The 17,167-nt window shown below is 48.0% G+C and overlaps 2 protein-coding genes across 3 annotated transcripts in view; one reads left to right on the forward strand and one right to left on the reverse strand.

The window, feature by feature from the left end:
* The window catches only part of ANKRD35 (ankyrin repeat domain 35), a 28,866-nt gene extending 20,086 nt beyond the window's left edge, over positions 1-8,780 (reverse strand). The window contains exons 1-3 of one of the 2 annotated variants that reach the window (XM_080984448.1): positions 8,222-8,780; positions 1,713-1,843; positions 419-507 (exon numbers count right to left, since the gene is read on the reverse strand). In XM_080984448.1, the coding sequence (XP_080840574.1) occupies positions 419-507; positions 1,713-1,843; positions 8,222-8,260 (259 nt within the window). In that variant the 5' untranslated portion in view covers positions 8,261-8,780. Of the gene's footprint in view, positions 1-418; positions 508-1,708; positions 1,844-8,221 lie in introns of both variants that reach the window. The other variant, XM_080984449.1, reaches the window with a different exon arrangement.
* A 2,353-nt stretch (positions 8,781-11,133) lies between these two features.
* On the forward strand, positions 11,134-15,176 carry LOC308465571 (relaxin-3 receptor 2-like). The gene has a single exon (XM_080985562.1). It carries the CDS (start codon positions 12,990-12,992, stop codon positions 14,328-14,330), a length of 1,341 nt encoding a protein of 446 aa, XP_080841688.1. The 5' UTR covers positions 11,134-12,989; the 3' UTR covers positions 14,331-15,176.
* Positions 15,177-17,167: the final 1,991 nt, after the last annotated feature.

The following is a 17,167-nucleotide window of genomic DNA, read 5'->3' on the forward strand; positions in this document are numbered from 1 at the left end:
GTTGGAAGCTGCCCAGAGTTGCTGTGGAAACCCAGCCAGATGGGCGGGGTATAAATAATAAATTATTATTATTATTATTATTATTATTATTATTATCCAGGATCCTGTTCTCACAGTGGCCAACCACCCTCTCCAGAGTGCACAAGAGCCCTCTCCCTTCCTGGTTCCCTGCAACTAGAGTTCAGAAGCTTTTCTGCCTCTGACTGCAGAGCCCAGAGCATCCCCATTGCGGCTGGTAGCCATTGAGAGCCCTGTAAAGAAACATCAAAACGGATTGAAAAGCAACATGGTTTTGGAACAATTATATCCCACTTCTTATCCAACGACGTTCTCAAGAAGATGAGATTGCTTGGGTTGTGGGAGGGCGGTAAGCACACTCGCTCCCCTGTTACAGAATCGCTCCCCCTATGACACCTACCATCGTCATTCTTATCATTAACATCAGCCCCATGAGAGAGCAGGATGGTGAGGCATTCCGTGAGGCCCTTGGAGGCCGCCAGGTGGAATCTGCAAGGAAGAGCAAAAAAGCAGGATCTTGACAAGAAATATTTTCCGGATGTCTCGTAAAAAGTACCCCAGTGGGTAGCTCAGGCGGAAGAGCATGATACTCTTAATTTCAGGGTTGTGGGTTTGAGCCCCACTCTGGGCAAAGGATTCCTATATTGCAGGGGGTTGGACAAGATCATCCTCATGGTCCCTTCCAACTCTACAATTCTATGATCTAAAGGGCAGAGCTCAAATGACAATTTTTCGATATATGGGGTGGTTTTGTTTTTTCATGGAATCAGATCGCCGTTCAGTGCCATCAGCATATGAAAATGGCTGGCTCGTTTAAGACTATGTAGAATATTTATTCTCAATAAGTGAGGAACTCACAGGTGGAGGAAACTTTTATTTTGTATGGCTCTTTATTATTTGTAAAGGGAATCTTTGTATGAGTTAATACTTTATTATCCCTTTGGAGCTGCGCTAGATCTTTGGTACTTTTGCCCTTCTGGGCTGTGACGTTTTACGGTTTAAATCTTTGGTTCTTTTTCTTGTTGTATTTTTGTTACGTTTGAACTTTTGTTCATTAATAAATCAATGAAAAAGAAAAAGAAAAAGCAGGATCCTGAACCAGGCAGAGCCATTCTTGGTTCCCCTCTCACCCCCCCCCCCAAAATACATCATCAACTTTAGACAGTGAAATAAATCATCACCAGCAATTCAATCTGCTAAAACTTCTCCTCCTCAGGCTCCTAATCACTTCAGTTTTCACCAAGCATCAATTTAGTCTGGCTAATCATACTATGATCAGGTGTCAACACTGAAAGCAGCTGTTTCCTTGGATCCAGAGGCATGTGCTTATTAGCCCACAGAAACAAATTTGCATGTGCTAAATATATAAGTACAGTGCAAATTCAGGATGTAAATGTTGCAGAAGGCCAGCCACCTAATTTCCCCTCCAGGTCACTTCCTTCCACCCCTCCTCCTCCCCCTCCCAATTAACCTCCGTCTCCAGGGCTCAGTGGTAGGTGGGAGCACAGGGGAAGAATCACCAGGGCTGTATGCCTTGTGACATCACCAGGGGCTGCCCCTAGGTCTCCAAGTTTGGGCCATGAAATCTCAGGGTCTGGGATGCTCCTCACCCAGCAACCCTACCCAAGAGACCGCCTTGTCCTTTGCAAAGCCTGCGAACAAGAGGGATTATGGGGCAGGGAAAACTTACGTACGCAGATTGCCCCAGGGCATTCAGTTTGGTGGCTTTGGCTGTCTTCTTGGAAGCAAGGACAGATACTCGCCCCACGTCGCCTTTCTCGACAGCGTCAAAAAGCTTCTGGTCATGCTTGTTCCAGCTCTCTACCTGGTTGTCATGAGATAAGGAAAGCGGCCATTTAGTGTCGGAGACTTACCATGGAGCTGTTCTGTGCCAGAAGAGAGACCTGCTCCCCTGAAATGAGCAAGGGTGAAAGTGAGCACGGATGTTGGCCATTCTGCAGGCCTGGAATCGAGTCATAGAACTGTAGGGACCCCAAGGATCATCTAGTCCAACCCACCGCGATGCAGGAACCACAGCTCATCAATTTGATGAGTCCAAGGTATAAATTATACCTTGGGTTACAGACACTTCAGGTTACAGACGCTTCAGGTTACAGACTCTGCTAACCCAGAAATATTACCTCGGGTTAAGAACTTTGCTTCAGGATGAGAACAGAAACTGTGCGGCGGCAGCAGCTAGCCCCATTAGCTAAAGTGGTGCTTCAGGTTAAGAATGGTTTCAGGTTAAGAACGGACCTCCAGAATGAATTAAGTTCTTAACCCGAGGTACCACTGTATAGCTGTCATTCCTGCATTGAAGGGAAGGATCTAGTTTGGTGACCTTTGGGGATCCCTTCCAACTCTACAATTCTGTGTTTAAGTAAAATGAATGGGAATGGCTACATTAAAGGCATAAGGCATAGCTGTCAACGTTTTCCCCTTTTTAAGGGAAATTCCCTTATTCCGAATAGGATTCCTTGCAAGAAAAGGGAAAAGTTGACAGCTATGGCATAAGGTATATCATGCAGTGATAGATTGTTGTTGTTGCTGTCAGGAAGAATACCCTCCAAAAAATTCTAGTAATCAGGGAAGACAGGAGATCCCTTCTGATCTAGAGGAAGATCTAGGGAGAGCCGTGGACTCCACGTTGCTTAGTAACCACCATTCAAGCCAGTAATAAAAGAGGAAAGAGCCTCAAAGCTGGAATGCGGAATGTGGAAAATTTTATTTTTATTTCATCGCCTGGCTCCATCCCACACAGGACAGGTGGCCGACGGCCATTCTCTTTTCTCCCATGACAGCCATTCTTTTTGCAACATCACACACTGCCTCCAAGCGGCTTGGCAAATTTCCCAGAAAATATATACTGTAGTTAATTGCCCTGGAATAAGTTGCCTTGGGAAAGCGCAGGACTCAAATGAAAAAAAAGGTGGCATGAAGCTGTACAGGAGGCAACAGGGATTCAGGCAGCAGTGCAAAGATAGCCTTTGTTGAGATGGATATAGAGATCTAGGCATTCGCAGGCAGCCTCTAGCTCATTTCTTTCCAAGGAAAACAGGGCTCCAGTCTGGCAAAACTTAAAAGGGGTTCAATGACACACACACATCCCTAAAGTTAGAAGAGAGGGAGATTCAGGATAGAGCCCCTTCGCATACTGCCAAAGATAACTGAATTGCAAAGTTGGCAGGGACCCCAAGGGCCATCTAGTCTAACCCCCTGCAATGCAGGAATCACAGCTAAAGAATCCCGGACACAACGCCGTTCTCCAATGAAGGAAAATCCACATATATAAAAGGCAAAGCCCTGCAGCTGCCCAGGCAGGAAGTCAAGCCAAAGAAAAAAAATTAAGGCTTTCTTTTGGGGTTGCGGGGTGTCATGCTTTTGGTTAAAAGGTTCACTTGTCCCTTCAGTCTGGGGATTTTTATTTTAAGCAGATCTGTTTCAGCAGCTCCGTGAAGATGGGCAAAGAATGTGCTTGGAGACAATCCGGTTCTGAATGCCGTTGCTGACGGAGCAACACGCCCAGAGTTTGCGGAGGGCAACATTTCACAAGGGCCACACACCCCGCTGTTGCTTAAGTTCTAATTACGCTGGGAAAACACAGTCCTCCTACAAGATACAGCTGGGACCTTTCACTCTCAGTTCTCTCCATTCCCAGAAAGGCAAGGGGGAAGTCTGCTTTCGTTGGACAATTATGACTATTAATAGATTTGCTTTCTCTCTCTCTCTCTCTCTCTCTCTCTCTCTCTTTTGTAAAGTTTTAATTTCATTTTATTAAGAATATAAAACAGGGAGAAGAGTTATAAGAACAGGTGAAAATTAAAAGAGGAAAAACAAAAGCATACAACAGGCCCCTAGAATGATGAATTAGAATGAATAAAATAGCAAAGTAAAGAATATCAGGGCTATCTGATTTTGATCATGTCTACTTCCAGATTTGTAGTGAGGGTTGCCTTGAAAATGATGGCTCTGTTGCATATATAATTAAAGAATGCCAAATCATATAAAAAGTGCTTGAAGGGCTCTAGTGCTTGTAAAAAAACAACAACCCTCAATTTCTAAGTCATTTTCTCTACTATAGCTCCTGTGCATTTGCTTTCAACCTGCCATTTCCTCCAGGGCAGTGGTGGCCAAACTCGGCCCTCCAGATGTTTTGGAACTACAATTCCCATCATCCCTGACCACTGGTTCTGTTAACTAGGGATGATGGGAGTTGCAGTCCCAAAACATCTGGAGGGCTGAGTTTGGCCACCACTGCTCCAGGGGAATCAGGATAGCACGCAGAGCTCCCCCTGCTTTTGTCTTCACAACAACCCTGCGAAGCTGAGAGAAAGCAGCTAGCCCAAAGTCACCTAGTAAAGTTTTGTGGCTGAGTAGGACTTGAACCCAAGTCTCCCAGTACTCTAACCATTGCACCACAACTGCTCTTGCTAAGCTGCAAGGTTCCTGAGAACTTATCCCAGCTGTTTTGCATCCCCACAGAAATACCCACCTGCTGAATTTTTGCCTGTAAACACAGCTGTTTAAGGTATGGGAGCCTTGCAAGAACAAAAAAATGCATTGGCGAGCATAAGGCAGATACAGAGAAAGGCTAGGGTGATGTACCTTCTGAAGAAGAGAAGGTTTTAGATTGGGGTTGCTTGTCATTTCAGGCAGCTGTGGGGCAGACAGAGAATCCGAACTGGCTTAAATTCTGCCTTCTCCCCAGCTCTCTTAAAGGCACAGGAGCCAGGTCCTCTTTCGAACCAGGCCACCGCTATTCAGGGTGAAATTATAAGATATTTTCCTCTAGAGAAATGTTAGCATGCACCGACATTTCATAACCGCTCTTCCAGTTCTTAAAAAAAATGCACAGCGGATATAGTAAATTTAAGGAGCCATAAGCAGGAAATGCAATTTGGGCAACCAAAGGATTCCTGAGCATGTGTAGAGAGCTCTCCGTCGTGACCAAAAAACACAAGCAGTTGGTGCCCATTTGGGATCCAGGATAAAGATGTTCTGAGAGAAGACTTGGTGGTCTTCTTGAACCCCTCAGTCTCTGCTGTCTAAGTCACTGGACAGGTCCCTTGGTTTCAATAATAAAATTTTGGTAAAATGTGCAGATGTCAAAAAGTGAAGGAATGTGCCTTCGCAGGGCTGATGATCACCCGATTTTATTTTGTCTCCCCATGCAAAGAACAAGATCAGCCCAGAGAGCTGACGTCAGAGCAGTAGATAAGCTGCCATGACCAGGCCTGTTTGTCAGGCCTCGAAGTCACTTTGCTCAGGGCCAACTTCATGCTAAACGCAAGTCGTCCCCAGGAGTGGATACACCCCAAAGGCAGGATGGAGCAAGACTGAGCAAAGCCTCATGTCAAGAAAGGAATTCATGCTGAGACTTCCAGTTGGTCATGCTTTGCTTTGAGCTGAGTATGTGTGTGTCAGCCTTCCCATCGTGGCCCCATCTGAGCTGGGACTTGTTATTGATTGATTGATTGATTGATTGATTGATTGCATTTATAAGCTACCTTTTCTCCCTCGAAGGAGCTCAAGGTAGCTTAGCTGGTTCTGCCCCTTCTCATTTATTCCCCACCACAACCCTGTGAGGTGGGTTAGGCTGGGAGAAAGTATGACTGGCTCAAAGTCACCGAGCGAGCTCCATGGCCAAGTGAGGTTTTGAACCCTGGTCTCTCAGATCCTAGTCTGACGCTCTAACCACAACACCACACTGGCACAAGGACTCAGATCAAGATCCTGTGGAATGAAGAACAGCGCCTCTGATCACGAGCAGAGTGCCTTTCATGTATCACCTATCTCCAGCCTGCTCCTAGGAATCTGGGGAAACGACTTGCCGTCATATATCCCCAATGTTCCGCACAGCAATGGTTTGCCTGAAAGATACCTCAGGCCTCTGTGAAGTAAGGTTGCCAACTGACCAGGAAGAACTACAAAAGCAGACATGCTTGCTCTTAAAGGTACAAGCGCAACTTAATCAGGATAAACCACCCAGTAAAGTTTTTTTTATTATTATTTGTCGCATGGAGACAGACACAATTACCTATTATTATAGTAATATCATCATCAGACCAAGCGGCCCTTTAAGGAACAGGAATTGATTAAAACGTTGGCAACCTGAATGGAGCCTCTTTTTAAATGAACAAGAAAAGTGTGACACTGTGCTTTATTGGAAACAGCCACCCACACGTTGCACGTCGTTATATTATTAAATGCATGGCCTGTTTATGCAGCCAGGAGTTATTGGCTCCACAAACCAGACGCCCCTGTCCTCTGCTGATATCCCTGGAAACAATAAAAGGAGACTGGCCAAGTAGTTTTTGAGAGAGGCTGCCACTGGTTTGTCCTGAAGGACACTGGTGCCTCAGCGGGAGAAACTTGTTTACAAACGCAACTCGTGTCTAGAGCTGTCAGGTCAGGAGCATCCTAGACCCTGAATTGCAGGGCCCAGCCCAGCTCTTTTCCTCCCTCCGCACTCCCTTCCATCGCTGAGCCTTGGAGATGGAGGTTAATTGGGAGAGGGGAGCTGAGGAGAGCAGACCCTCCCAGAGTGTCTGTGCTACAGTTGGCAGCCGGGTCCTGCCAGGCTGAATCTTGCACGCTGCCTCCCCAATCCCAGGCTCAGACAGACTTGCACCTTGTTCCTTTATCTTCCCATCTCTGCATGATTCTGTCATTATTCTAGACTTGGAAAGAGGGCAGGGGCTGGTGGCTTACTCAATCTGGACCTTCTAGATCAAACCTTTTGGGGGGGCAGGGGACCCCTTTGTTCCATAAACTCATCTCCAATGCCACCACCCTACCCTATCAAAAGCATTATCTGCACGACCCACTAAGGAAGATAAAAAGGTAAAGGTACCCCTGCCCGTACGGGCCAGTCGTGACCGACTCTAGGGTTGCGCGCTCATCTCGCTCAAGAGGCCGGGAGCCGGCGCCGTCCGAAGACACTTCCGGGTCACGTGGCCAGCGTGACTAAGCTGCATCTGGCGAGCCAGCACCAGCGCCGCACACAGAAACGCCGTTTACCTTCCCGCTAGAACGCGGTCCCTATTTATCTACTTGCACTTAGGGGTGCTTTCGAACTGCTAGGTAGGCAGGAGCTGGGACCGAACGACAGGAGCTCACCCCACCGTGGGGATTCGAACCGCCGACCTTTCGATCGGCAGGTCCTAGGCTCTGTGGTTTAACCTACAGCGCCACCCGCGTCCCACTAAGATAATAACACAATAAAATTCAAAATAGTAGCAGTTAGTTGTGCTTTTACTCAAAACCCAGTTCAAACTATTGAGTTTCATTAAGTCAGTCAATTAACCCACGGTCTCCCACTGGTTCATCCAAAGGCTTGCATTGTCCTCACTCGCCAATCAGCAAACGCTGCCCCACAGAAACTAGCCTCTGGGTTGGCGAAACTTATAGCTAGGGTGGCGGCAGCTTAGGCCCCTGCTGCAAAAAGAGGTCAAGAGAAGCTGCCATTTGGCATAACATTCAAATAGGTTAATTTGTATGCATAGCGATGCAGATATAGATAATGACTATATAAATATAAATATAGAGATAATTAAAAGAAATGCAATACTTCTCCCCATAGTACCAGTGTGGTTTAGTGGATAGGGTGTTGGACTATGATCTGGGAGACCAGGGTTCAAATTCCTATTTGGCCATGAAGCTCACTGGGTGACCTTGGGCCAGTCACACACTCTCAGCCTAACCGACCTCACAGGGTTGTTGTGAGGATTACATGGGGAAGAAAATAACTATGTACACCACCTTGAACTCCTTGAAGGAGAGATGGGTTATAAATGTATATAGTGGGAAAGGCTGCACTCAGTGATCTGTATGCTTGCCTACTCAGGCTGCTGTTCTCCAGGTGCTGCTAACAAGCACCACAACTACCTGCTCTTCTTTTTTAAGGTTCTTCAAGCCAGACTTGGCCTGGACAGACCTTCAAATGGAGGAGTCATTGAAATGGAGGGCAAGTTGGACACATGGCCATTTTCCTTACGTCTTGTTGCTGAACCACATGTGCATGCGGGGTGGGTGTTTGTTCTATGATAGTCTCAAAGGAAACGCACTCTGCTCATGCTCAGGAGTACTCTTTGTTTTGCCCCCTGCCTATTCCACACAAACGTTTATTTCCAAAATGAGAGCCACTTGCAAGCTATCGGAAACGGAGGTTACCGGTAATAACTGAGCAGTGCTCGGAACTCACCGCCACTTGATTGCTGGAACAGGAGAACATCTTCTTCATGGCTGCTGCAGCAGCTGCTCCTGCTTTCTGCCGTCTCCAAACGCGAGCGAGATGAACCACATTCAAACCATCTCCGAGAAGAGGCCCGTGGTCAGGAGGAGAGGAGTCCGTCTGCTCAGCCCAGGCGCTCGGCCTGGATGGGAAAAGGAGGAACCAGCAGAGACATCCATGGAGCTGGAGCCCCAGAGAAGCTCCTGGCTGGCTGTTGGAGCCCAAAGAGGTGTCTGGCGGCGTCCAGGGAGCGTTTGCAAGCAAAGCCCTGTCGGCCCGCAGGCCTCACCGCACGAAACCTTGGTGCCCACCCCCAGCACACCTGTTTCACAGTCCCAGGTCTGGACTTGCCTGAGAGAGAGACGCTCTTTGCTAATCTCGCTTGTCTCCTGACTTTAAAAGGACGGAGGTTCCCGCCCCGCCCTCTCCCTCGAAATGATGGGCGATTTTTTTTTCTTCTCACGTTCCGTCACCAAAGAGGCAAAAGCCGGAGCCCTTCAATGATAGCTTGTTTACCTGTGGGCAACTTGCAAATAGTGTGTGGCCTAAGGCTGCCTAGCGAGCCTTGTGGCTAAGCTGAAGGGTTTGAATTTGGGCCTTCTCCACCCTAGTCCAAAACCCTGCTCAGTTTCACTGTGTGTAGATGTTCTCTACCTGTATTTACAGACCTATTTCCCCACTTCCATACTTCCTATCACTGTCTCAATTTTTCTCTCGGTTTCTTAAAAGACATATGCCAGGCCTGTCAGGGAACCAGGCCTTTAGATGAAAACTCAGCCTGCTAATCCCAAACATGTTCCATCTGCCCATGAGCAGGGACACTATTTCCTTTGACTGGTACAATCCCTTCACACTATTATTATTATTATTATTATTATTATTAAAATGTGTACACCACCATTCATTCGTAGATTTCAGGACAGTTCATAGTGTAAAAATACAAGTTCAACATACATAATAAAACAAGAACACAGCAAACCAATAACGCTCCCTCCCACAGGGACAAATCCTAGCAGGAATTTCTGAAGCCAAATCCTGGAAGGTAGAATCTCCAAGTTTCTTTTCCTGAGGTGAGCACCTGAATGGCCGAAGCTGTTGGATTTCTGCCTGCTATGTTTCTATTACAGAATAGCTTCCTGTAATAGAAATATAGCAGGCAGAAATCCAACAGGTCTGGCCACTGATTTCTGTGTTTGTTACATTAGTTAGTGACTTCTCTCTCAGAGTGACCCAAAATGACTTACAGCAAAAGAACATATAATAAAAATATAAAAGCACAGCTAAGTAGATAAATGGATCAGGACTTCCTGATCACACCCTACTAAAAGAGGCCATGAAAGTAAGGGCCAAAAATCTGCTTGAATATAAAAGTCTCTGCCTGGTTCCTAAAAACAGATAAAGGCAATGCCAAGTGTGCCTTCCAGGAGAGAGAATTCCACAAGTTGGGGGGGAGGTCACCACTGCTAAGACCCTGTCCTCGTGTTGCCACCCTATGGCTTTCTCAAGGAGGGGGCACATGGAGATGATGATCATAGGATCCAGGTTGGTTTGCATGCGGAGAGGTGGTCCTTGAGATCTTGAGCCACATTAGGATTTATAAGGTCAAAACCATCACTTCAAACTGAGCCCAGAAACAAATTGTTAGCCCGTGCAGTTGTTTCAGGGTGGATGTTATATGTTCAGACTGCCCTGCTCCAGTCAACAATCTGGCAACCGAATGTTGCAGCAGCTGGATTTTCTGAACTGCCTTCAAAGGGAGCCACATATACAAAGCACCACAGTAGTCCAACTTAAAGGTTGTCGCCCCCAAGCTACATGCCTGCTCCTTCAGAGAGAGTGCAACCCCCACCAAGAGCAGGCCATATCCTATTTGTCTGGTCTAGGGAACAACCCGCTAAAAGTGCCTCCTTCTTGGCTGAATGGTCTGGGCATAGCAATCCAAAACATCTGGCAAACACCAAACTGGCTAGCCTTGGAATAGCCAATAAGCATAAGGGGGACCAGTGATGACACACACACACAGACGCATTGGACAAACCAGTAAATAATGGGGTAAGTCTTCAGGCCCATTGCCTGAATAATAATAGGGGGAACCCTGAAGTTTCCAGAAGTTTTTAATGCAACACTAAGGGGACAACAACAACTCCTTACCCCAGAACAATCCAATGAGGACGGAGCACACTCAGTAGCCACAGGCAGGGGGAATGCAAGGGAGAGGGAAGAGCGGAGTCCTCTGACTGGCTGGCTGAGACCTAGCACTCCGGCCAGGAAGGATATACTGCAACATTCTGTTGCAGGTTGTAATTGTCTAAAGCAGGGGTTGTCAGCCTGGTCCCTACTGCCCATTAGTGGGCGTTTCAGGATTCTAGGTGGGCGGTAGGGGGTTCTATGGCACAAGCTGACTCCTCCTTCCATCGAGCACTGGTGGGCGGTAAGGAAATTTTACCATCAAGAAAGATGCATTAGTGGGCAGTAGGTATAAAAAGGTTGACTACCCCTGGTCTAAAGCTTTGGCAAATTCTGTGGCGAGATCTCAAAAGCCAGCCAGTATGCATCTAAATACTGTATAAGTATTTATTTTGCCTTGTGGGGTGAGGCAATGAGCAATGCAGGCAGGGCCGTCTTTACCTGGGGGTGCAAGGGGTGCGGGGCACCTGGGTGTCGAATTCTGGGGGAAGCCAGGCGCCCGCCGCTGAAGCTGCCTAAGTTCTTAACTATCTACCTGTTATGAAATAATAAATAATTTTGATCAAGCTAGAAAAACAAAATACATATATACATAGATATTACCGAAATGTATAGCTACTGTTTCCCTGAAGGACTTTTGACTTTGTGTGCTCATTTACCAAAGATGCGGTGGTGCTTGTCATTCAAGCGGCGCTAAATGAACAAATAAAAAAAACTGGTACTTTTCCCTCCCTTCTTTTGTAAACAAAAGATAACGCGTAAGCATGGTGTCTGACATAAGCATAATAAAAATTAATTTGGGAGCTAAACTAAATTTGGGGGTGCAGGGTGGATCTTTGCACCCCGGTGGCACATATGCTAAAGACTCCCCTGAATGGAGGGCACTCTTTCTCCCCACTTAATGACAGACAACTTCATTCAGGCTCCCCTTGGATGCTTGAATGTTATGAAAACGCTTCTCCAATGCGTTTCTCAAGCATGCCTTGCTCGTCACCATAGGGACTAGGAACTTGGTTTTCTTTACTTTTTTTTTAAAAAAAGCTATGGGGGTTTCTCTGGAAGTCTAACCACATGCTGCAGTTTCAGTTGTGGCATACGCACAGCCCGCCCTCCGAGACAAGCACAAAAGCACCATCTCCTCCTGGCTGGAATGCACTGGAGGCGTCTGCGGCAGATTATCTGTCTGGAGCATCACAGCCAGAGGCAATTCTTTCAGCAGAGCTAAATGTCGCAAAGAAAATGGTGAATCAGTTCGCTGCTAACACCCAACTTGGGTGGCTGGAGGAAGCGTTTGCAGGTTCCAAGATGGTGTACATTATTCTCCCCCTCCTCATTTAATCCCCACAACAACCCTGTGAGGTAGGTTAGGCTGAGAGGCAGTGGCTGAGCTCAAAGGCACCCAGTGAGCTTCATGATGGCCGAGTGAGGATTTGAACCCTGGTCTTTCCTAGGTCCTAGTCCAATACTTTAACCACTACACCACATTTGACGGTGTCTTCAGTGCAGTTCTCATCTCTTCCCTGTATGAGAGGCAACGAAAGCTTCGCCTGACACAATTCCTCCTACTCACAGCTACACAAAAGCCTTGGTAGGCAGACCCAGTGACAAGTCTCCTTGTTCCATTAGAATATGCTTTTAACCACCAGAAACAAAACTGGGCTTAAATTTTGATTAACGCCCACCCCCAGAAGTGGCGAGTCTAAGTCAGCTTGTGAATATCTCACATGTGTGAGGGAAACTGAGGCAACTGGCTACTCAGTGGTAGCCCAGAGGCACTCTGCAGAGACTCAGCTAGGCCCATTCTTCTTTCAGGAGATTTTGTTGTAAGCCCCCCCAGCATCCAAGCAGGGCTGAGGGATAATGCACCTTTCTCCTTTCTCCTTGGGAAGCGGTCTTTCTGCAAAGCCCCTTCGATAAGAGCAGCAGAGGTTTCCCAGAATGCCTTGCTTCTTGTCCAGGGTCCTGCCAGCCACATCAGGCCTGACTCAAAGTTCCCTCTGCGTCTGCTGCTGGTTTGCATCACAAAGAAAGCTTGGTTTGCCAGAGAAGATAAATAAGCGAGCAAAGAGTTCAAACAACCCCACGTGAAGAGAGGCCAGGACTTTCTACTCCCCGCCCTCCTCCTCCTCCTCCTCCAAGAGAAACCCTGCCCCACCCCATCTAAATGAGGGGCTGTCCACCATCACACAAGGCGTGGTTAGAACATTCTCAGCTCTGCCAATTAATCCTTTTTTCTCATTTCCCCAAGGAAGGAAGGGACAGACACCAGCCTGGACTCAGGGAGAGACAGGCATCGATGCCAATGAAGTCCCCTGTTTCTCAAAGGGGAAGACTGAAGGACCTGGGACTTCAACCGCTTGCTCTCTTCATCGGCTGAGTCCGGAAGGTTCTGGAAGAATGGACTTTGGGTTCTTCAAGGCTACTTTGCAAGCTTCCCCCCTGTGCAAACCAACCTTCGCAGCCTAGGAGGATTCGACGGCCGGCTCCTTTCTGCTCTGGCTATGCAAACAAGCCATGGCAATCAGTCAGAGTTTTCGGCAGGTTTTGACGGATGACGTTTTCTCCAGCCGTGAGAGAAGCAGCACGTGCCACGCCTGACCGGCGCAAGGGTCCCAGCCACGGCGGCAACGCAGGATTTCAGCCAATCTCAAAGATGCAGGCAAGCGGACTCCAAGAACCTGAGCGGAACAGCAGCCTCGCGGATCCCAGAATTGGGAACTGGTCGTTGATGGGAGGTTTTGACCTCGTGGGGGATGGCAGTGCCTTGACCTCATCGCCAGACATCTCGTTTGGCCTGCAAATGTTCATCGCTTTCATCTATTCGGTGGTCTGCTCAATAGGACTCCTGGGGAATGGGCTCGTGATGTACTTGATCTGGACCCACAAGGGCAGGCCCATCCCGGTCATCAACATTTTCGTCTTTGGCTTAGCAGTGGCTGACTTCCAGCTCTCTTTGACGCTTCCCTTCTGGGCCACAGAGATCGCCTTGGACTACAAGTGGCCCTTTGGGCAGGCCATGTGCAAGGCTGTCCCCTCCCTCACCACCCTCAGCGTCCATGCCAACGTGTTCTTGCTGACTGCCATGAGTGTCACGCGCTACTGGTCCGTGGCTTCGGCCCTCAAGGACGGGTCGAGGATGACCTCCCGCGTGGCTCAGTGCATCACTGTGGCTCTCTGGGCCTTGGCTCTGGTGGCCACCGTGCCTGTACCAATCTACACAAAAGTGGTGGAATACGGCGGCATGAAACTGTGCTTCTACAAGTTCCCCACCACTCGTCTCTTGGGCATCTACCACCTCCAGAAGGTAGTGTTCACCTTCGTGGTTCCACTGGTGGTCATCTTGACCTCTTACCTCCTCCTCCTGAAGCTTCTGAAGGCCCACCAAGTCCAAGGCAGCAATCTGAACCGGCAGAGCCAGGTTGCCACCACTGTCCAGTTGGTGGTCGGATGTTTCTTTGTCTGCTGGCTCCCCAAACAGGCGATCACTCTTTGGGGGGCTCTGGTCCAATTCGAAGTGGTGTCCAGGGGGGATGCCTTTTACTTCCTCCACAATTACATCTTCCCCCTGGCTACCTGCTTGGCTCACAGCAGCAGTTGCCTGAATCCTGTGCTTTACTGCTTGATGCGCCAGGAGTTCCGGGAAGCCACAAAGGAGATCTTCCAGAGGCTCTCTTCTGCGGCTTCTTCCTACCAGTACTTTTCCTCCCGCAAGACTTGGGAGGACGGCGTGTTGGTGGCTCTGCCCCATAGCCCGTCTCGGAACCCCAGCAAGATCTCTCACAGTGAAGAGAAGGAAGACTCTACCCTCTCCACCATCTTGGAGCCGAGAGCCAAGGAGCCAAACGCAGTCACCGAAGTGGAGTTGATCCCTGGGGTAGAAATGCTCATGTGACCCTCTGCAAGTTGGAGGAAACACTTGAATTACTGAAGGACCCCGGGGCAAAGATTCCTGGATGCCGAGGAAAACCGGTTCGTGATCATTTTCTGACCTGACAGAAAAGTTTTGTTATCATAGAACTAGAGGGGGCTTCTTTGAGCTGGGGGTCTCCAGAACTGACCCCCCCAAAGGATCTGTGGCCAGTGCTCAGCCTTGGCACCTATGAGGCCATAACAGAGCTCCCTTGACCATATGCAGAGGGCGTTTCTTGCTACTATGCATCTGTGGTTAAAATAAAGGACTTCTATGATAGTTAGGCAGGATTGAGCCCCTGCACCTACCTGCTTAGAACTAATCATGAGAAATGGAGGTCAGAAAGATACCTTGAGATCCCCCCCCAGGGTCATCATCTATGGCCAGATTAGTTATGTCAAATTCCTCATTCTGTAGCATTTCATGCCAGAAATTGGCCAAAGAGATTCTTATGAGTTTGCAAGGGGAGGAAGTAAGCTGAATGTCAGAGATCCTTCTAACCCCTGTTAAAATATAAGCCAGGCTAGTTTTCTGTGATGAGTTGATAGCCTGGGTGATGGGCCATTTAGAGAAACAAAGGGTGTCTGTGTGAGACAGCAGCTTGGAAATTGTTAGGCCAAAGCCTGAGTTTAGAGTTGAGTTGCAGTGATGTGACCTAAAAGGAAAGCAGCAAGATGGAGTCAAAGAAATGTTTGAGTGCAATGTTTGATTTCTGTATGAAGCCAAGGTTGCGGCTATGGGAGAAGCAAGACCCTTTTCGGGTCTTGTGATCCCCTCCATCTAGGCTCAGGCTGTATATGTGTAAATAAACCATATATTCTAAAGACACCACAGTCTCTTCGGTGCCTCATTTCCAAAGGAAACACAAAACCTGGAACCCCTAGAATCTCTCACTGCTCAGAAATTGGGGTGACGGGCAACAATATTATAATGCTTCCCACCATGGGCAGTAAAACTGGATGTGGGGAATCTGTGATCAGAGGTCCTGACTTTTAAAATTGTTGTCATTTCAAGCCAGATGGGGCCTGAGGAGTGGCAGCTGGGAGGGGGCTGTTTAACCCTTTCCACTGCACCATTTCCCTGATCTAAATTGCACCTGACACTCCTGTGGAGCTGTGGAGAGAAAAACACAGGCCCAGTTGAGGTACCCAAACATTTCCCTGAATAGCAGCTAGGTCGGGGGGGGGGGTGTCATTGACACTGGGGAAACAGCCAGCTATAAAGTTTTCCCTCACAATGTATATTTCAATTATTCCCATCAATTAAAAAACCCCATTTATTCAATTTGTCGCTGAGAGGGTTTTGTGGTGAACAGTTGACACACCCCTTCCAAGTGGGGGGGGGGGACTTCTTTACTCCAGTGTAGGCCCATTGAATGCTGCTAAACTTGTCTGGAGTGAACCAATACTCAAATGGCGTCCCTCCCCTCCCTCCTGACTCTTCAGTTATCTCCTGGAGGCAGATCCCAGGTAGATTTACCTGGAAACAAGCCCACAACAGAACTTACACCCAAGAAAGCAGGTTCAGAGCTTTAAGTGTTTCTTCCACATTCCCCTCAGCGGCTTTAATTTCCAAAGCAGCTTCTTCCTTTCTTTATCACCGTTAATCATTAATTTGGTCCCATGGAAAGAGCCCTGACTTCACCCTGGCCAAGGGCCACAGCTCAGCAGGAGAGCACCCGCTTGGCATGCAGAAGGTCCCAGGTTCAGTCCCTGCTGGCATTTCCAGGTACGACTGGCAGAGATCCTGTCTGAAATTCCAGAGAGCTGCTGCCGGTCAGTGTAGACAATGCTAAGCTAGATGGACTGACTGGGTATAAGGCTGCTTCCCATGTTCACCTCTCACAACGACCCTGAAATTCCATTTGAAAGACAGCGGAGCTAAGGTCCCGAGTTGGGTATTTTCCAAGTCCTCTCTCCCAGTGAGTCCCGGGCAAGCTGTGGTGAGATTTAGAAACAAGGGGAAGGTCTAAGTTTAAAATACAAATATAAGTTTCTATCTTCTGCTGAGTGAGACTCCACTGGTCCAGCTATGGGTGTAGCCAGGCTTTATGTTGTGGGGGGCAGAACAGATGTATCTGTGACGTAATTGTTCAGTTAGTTTTTTTATTTATTTACTTGATGGGGGGCAGCTGTCCCCCCTGCCTATGCCCATGGGTCCAGCTAACCCCATATTGACTGCTGTAGCAAAAGCTCTCCAGACTCTCAGTCTAGACCAGGGGTCAGCAAACTTTTTCAACAGGGGGCCGGTCCACTGTCCCTCAGACCTTGGGGTGGGGGGGCTGGACTATATTTTGAAGGGAAAAAATGAATGAGTTCCTATGCCCCACAAATAACCCAGAAATGCATTTTAAATAAAAGCACAAATTCTACTCATGTAAAAAAACACTGATTCCTGGACCGTCCATGGGCCGGATTGAGAAGGCGATTGGGTCGGATTCGGCCCCCAGGCCTTAGTTTGCCTACCCATGGTCTAGAGGGTCTTTCTTAGACCCTCCATTTTCTGTTCCCAACCTGGAGCCCTTCAGGGGCTCATAGGAGCTCCATTCCCAAACAGCTGGAGGGCACCAGGTTGGCAAATGTCTGCCCCACCATGCAAGAACAGCTGTGGGGTTCCTCTGCTTTTTAAAAAAAAGTTTTCATTTGGTGGGGTGTGAACTCAAATTTTGAACTTTTAAAGAGGTAGATAAATCAGTGCTGCAGGAAATGCGGTTTAACATTAAATATGATTTGGGGCAGAGTTGAGCAGGCACATTTATTGGCAGAGTCCACACGCATTCGTTGGCATCAAAAAATACCCAGCCTGTATCTCCGTTCGGG

Source organism: Podarcis pityusensis (assembly GCF_964106645.2).
Source record: "Podarcis pityusensis genome assembly, chromosome: 16".
In the NCBI taxonomy this organism is placed as follows: domain Eukaryota; kingdom Metazoa; phylum Chordata; class Lepidosauria; order Squamata; family Lacertidae; genus Podarcis; species Podarcis pityusensis.

Bases quoted from the DNA above. Each gene is read 5' to 3' on its own strand.
- LOC308465571 (XM_080985562.1), top strand. From the start codon at position 12,990: ATGACGTTTTCTCCAGCCGTGAGAGAAGCAGCACGTGCCACGCCTGAC.